Raw genomic sequence first — 3226 nt, forward strand, 5'->3', positions numbered from 1 at the left:
TGATTAAAAATTTAAATTAAAATAAAATTTATTTTTTGTAAAAAATTAATAAAAGAATATAATTATTTTATTTTTTTATTAATTAATTTTAATAGAATTTCACTATTTTTAATTATGTATTTTTTTATATAGAGTTTATATTTCAATATTATGAATAAATTATATATTAAATAATTTTAAGTATATTTATTTATAAAACCGTAAAATTAAAAACATAAAATTTCTTTGAAAAAGTAAATATTTTTCGTATGTTTTAACTATTTTTTTAATATAATAATTAATATGTAAAAATAAGTATGTTTATTATTATTATTATTAATTTTTTGATATTTATGATTATTAGATAAAAATTATTAGATGAACAACATGGAAAAGAAAATATTCATGCCTAAAAAAAGGTATTCGTGTATTTATTGATAATAAAGTTTTTAGTATACATTATATTTTATCAAAGGTTTGTTCATAATAAACACATTTTTGAAAATACTAGCTTTTACTTATAGTATAATGCATTATATACATATTTTGTAACTTTTATTGAAGATTTTAATTCAATATCAGCATCATAAACATTCATTGCCCAATATGGTATCAAAGTACTATTTCATATCTTAATAACCACATCAGGTCATCTATATAAATATAATTATCAATTAAAAGATTAGTATAAATCATAATTCAATTTCTTACCACTGAACTATTGTTTCCAGGTAACCGACATCTCTCCCCCTTGAGTACTATCACGCTGTGGACTCTATAAAAATATTAAAAAAAAACAAATTTTTATAATATTAATATTGTTTATTTTTCATTTTATCAAATTCTAAAAATAATATATATAATTACTTTAACTTGAATCTGTTGTTTTAACATTGCAGCCCTTAAGATTAACATGCGTGTGCGTCTTTGATATTCTTTTCCTACACTCATAGATTTCTCGAAAGTTGTGCTACGTTGATCGACATCCTTGGCATACAATATCTAAACATATACAATAAATTAAATTAAAAATTATTTTTTTATAAATATATTAAATGATGATAATGATAACTTTACTTTATTATGTGAATCTATACGAGCTTGTATTTGGCCATCAAGAATTAATTGCATAAGCTCATCTTCCAATTCTGATACAGTCCTATTAAAAGCAGTTGCCATACGTCTCATATCTGCACTTAAGTATGGACTAAAATATTGTATCAATGCTCTATTCCGAATTTGTGTATATAATACATTAACATGTGGTGCTATGTACATATCTAGAAGTATGTTATCCTTTATCTCGTCCAACAATTTTAAGCAAGATGCATATTTTGATTCATAAAATTTAAAAATTATATCTCTTAACTGTGGTTCTAATTCTAGAAATAACTTAAAGGAACTGCTGAAGATAACCTGTTTTTGTAATTCATGTCTGTCAAATGTAGCTAAAGCACAAAGTCCTCCATATAAGGCAACATTCCCAGGGGATAATAATTCAGGACAATCACAATGATCCAATGATGCCTGCAAAAAGTGTCTTGCAGCCATTTTATATTTTCTAGTAGCTAGTTCCGCTAGACCAGCTGCAACTTTTAATTTTGTAACTATAGATTGATTGTTGTCTTTGCCATGGACATCAGAAAAGTCTGGTGTACTTTCTGCCTTTGTTACATAACTTAATACATGAGCCCAATTTTGTAAATAAACAGAAACTTTAATAACATTTAAGCACATGTTAACAATATGCTTCCCACTAGTACAATAATCCCTTGCTCTGGAATAACACTTTAAGGCATGAACAAGATCCCCACAATCTAAATAATGATCTCCTAAATCATCATGACCTCTTCTAATACTTTCTTTAATTGAATTACTTCTATAATTTTTAAGATCAGTATCAAATTTTTCTAGTTTCAAAGCAGCCTTTTTAGAACGAAATTCAACCCAAGCTTGATCTAAGGTTAACATGTCTTGAGATGTTGATTGTGCTGCAACATCTGGTAATCCAGGTGTACCTACAGCTTGAACTAATTTTTTATGTAGTATGACATACAAGGAAACATTATATGTTGTCATCACATAAGATATAGCCATTTTTAATGCTTCTATCCTTAACATTGGACAGTGATCAGCTATATATATAAGTCTATATAGTTTAGCAAGACCAGTATAACTATTAGCATAAACTTCTAAATCCTGAAAAAAATCAAAATAAAATATTTTGACATATACTTACATTATAAAATCAGAATTATACAAAATTATTAACAACTATCAAAAATAAAAAATTCAATAGAAAATTAGATATACCAATGTTGGGTTTTCCACAATATATGGTTCTTCTTCTGCATTATCATTATCTTCTGCAGGAGCATCAACTTGCATAGGCTCCACAACATTTTGCTATATATAAAAAATATAAATAAAAAATACTTTAAAATATAATTTGAATAAAAAGATTTGTAAATTGCAATATTCTAAGTTAAGAAAATTAAAAATATAAAGGTTAAAAGATTTAAGAAAGATATTGATTAAAGATTGGATCAACATAATAATTACAATATAAGAAAAAAATTCACAAAAACGAACATTTGAATTTGTCATGATTTTAATGTGCATGAAATTTTCTATTTGTAGCAATTATTGCAAGTTATTCTAAAAAATTACCTGAACATCGTGAACTTGCAACGGCATGACAATGTTTTCTTTTCTGTTACGGTCAAGAATTTATGAAAGAAAACAAAACTTTCCGAGAATAGTGTATAATAAAGGACTGAAGTATATACATACATACAGGGTAGGTAACATGCAGCAACTAACACTTTTCCACTGTCATAATTCTAATCAGATGAATTTTCATTTATGCGAAATTAATCTGAAATATTGATATATATTATTATCTTAAAGAATTAATAAATATATTATTTTATATATATATATATATATATACTTTAATAAATTTTATTAAATCAACTTAGATATTTTGCTTCGAAAGTATGAAATATAATAAAATATACATATTTACTTTAAATATGAACCATAGTGTTTAATTTGGCAACGCCGTTTTTTTTTAAGTATGTGAATTTTAATGTAAAATGTGTATTTTACTTATTTTTTAGTGTAATGTATAGAGCAATTATGATAAATGTTTTTCTAGAAAATTTATTTAAATATAATATAAATAATAATTTAAATAAATAAATAATATAGTAAATAAATAATATAATAACAGGAATTAAAATAA

General features: G+C 24.0%; 2 protein-coding genes across 3 annotated transcripts in view; one reads left to right on the plus strand and one right to left on the minus strand.

Moving 5' to 3' along the window:
* The window catches only part of LOC102674173 (aldehyde dehydrogenase family 3 member B1), a 13079-nt gene extending 12284 nt beyond the window's left edge, over nt 1–795 (plus strand). For both annotated transcript variants that reach the window (XM_031511498.1, XM_031511499.1), the window contains exon 13: nt 711–795. In XM_031511498.1, the coding sequence (XP_031367358.1) occupies nt 711–734 (24 nt within the window). In that variant the 3' untranslated portion in view covers nt 735–795. The remainder of the gene's footprint in view (nt 1–710) is intronic.
* The window catches only part of LOC102673337 (COP9 signalosome complex subunit 1-like), a 3947-nt gene continuing 1112 nt past the window's right edge, over nt 392–3226 (minus strand). The window contains 6 exon segments of the mRNA XM_031511503.1: nt 392–712; nt 714–754; nt 847–981; nt 1057–2178; nt 2293–2385; nt 2650–2857. Of these exon segments, the coding sequence (XP_031367363.1) occupies nt 679–712; nt 714–754; nt 847–981; nt 1057–2178; nt 2293–2385; nt 2650–2676 (1452 nt within the window). The 5' untranslated portion in view covers nt 2677–2857 and the 3' untranslated portion in view covers nt 392–678.

This window comes from Apis dorsata, unplaced genomic scaffold (genome assembly GCF_000469605.1).
Source record: "Apis dorsata unplaced genomic scaffold, Apis dorsata 1.3 scaffold_326, whole genome shotgun sequence".
Lineage (NCBI taxonomy): Eukaryota > Metazoa > Arthropoda > Insecta > Hymenoptera > Apidae > Apis > Apis dorsata.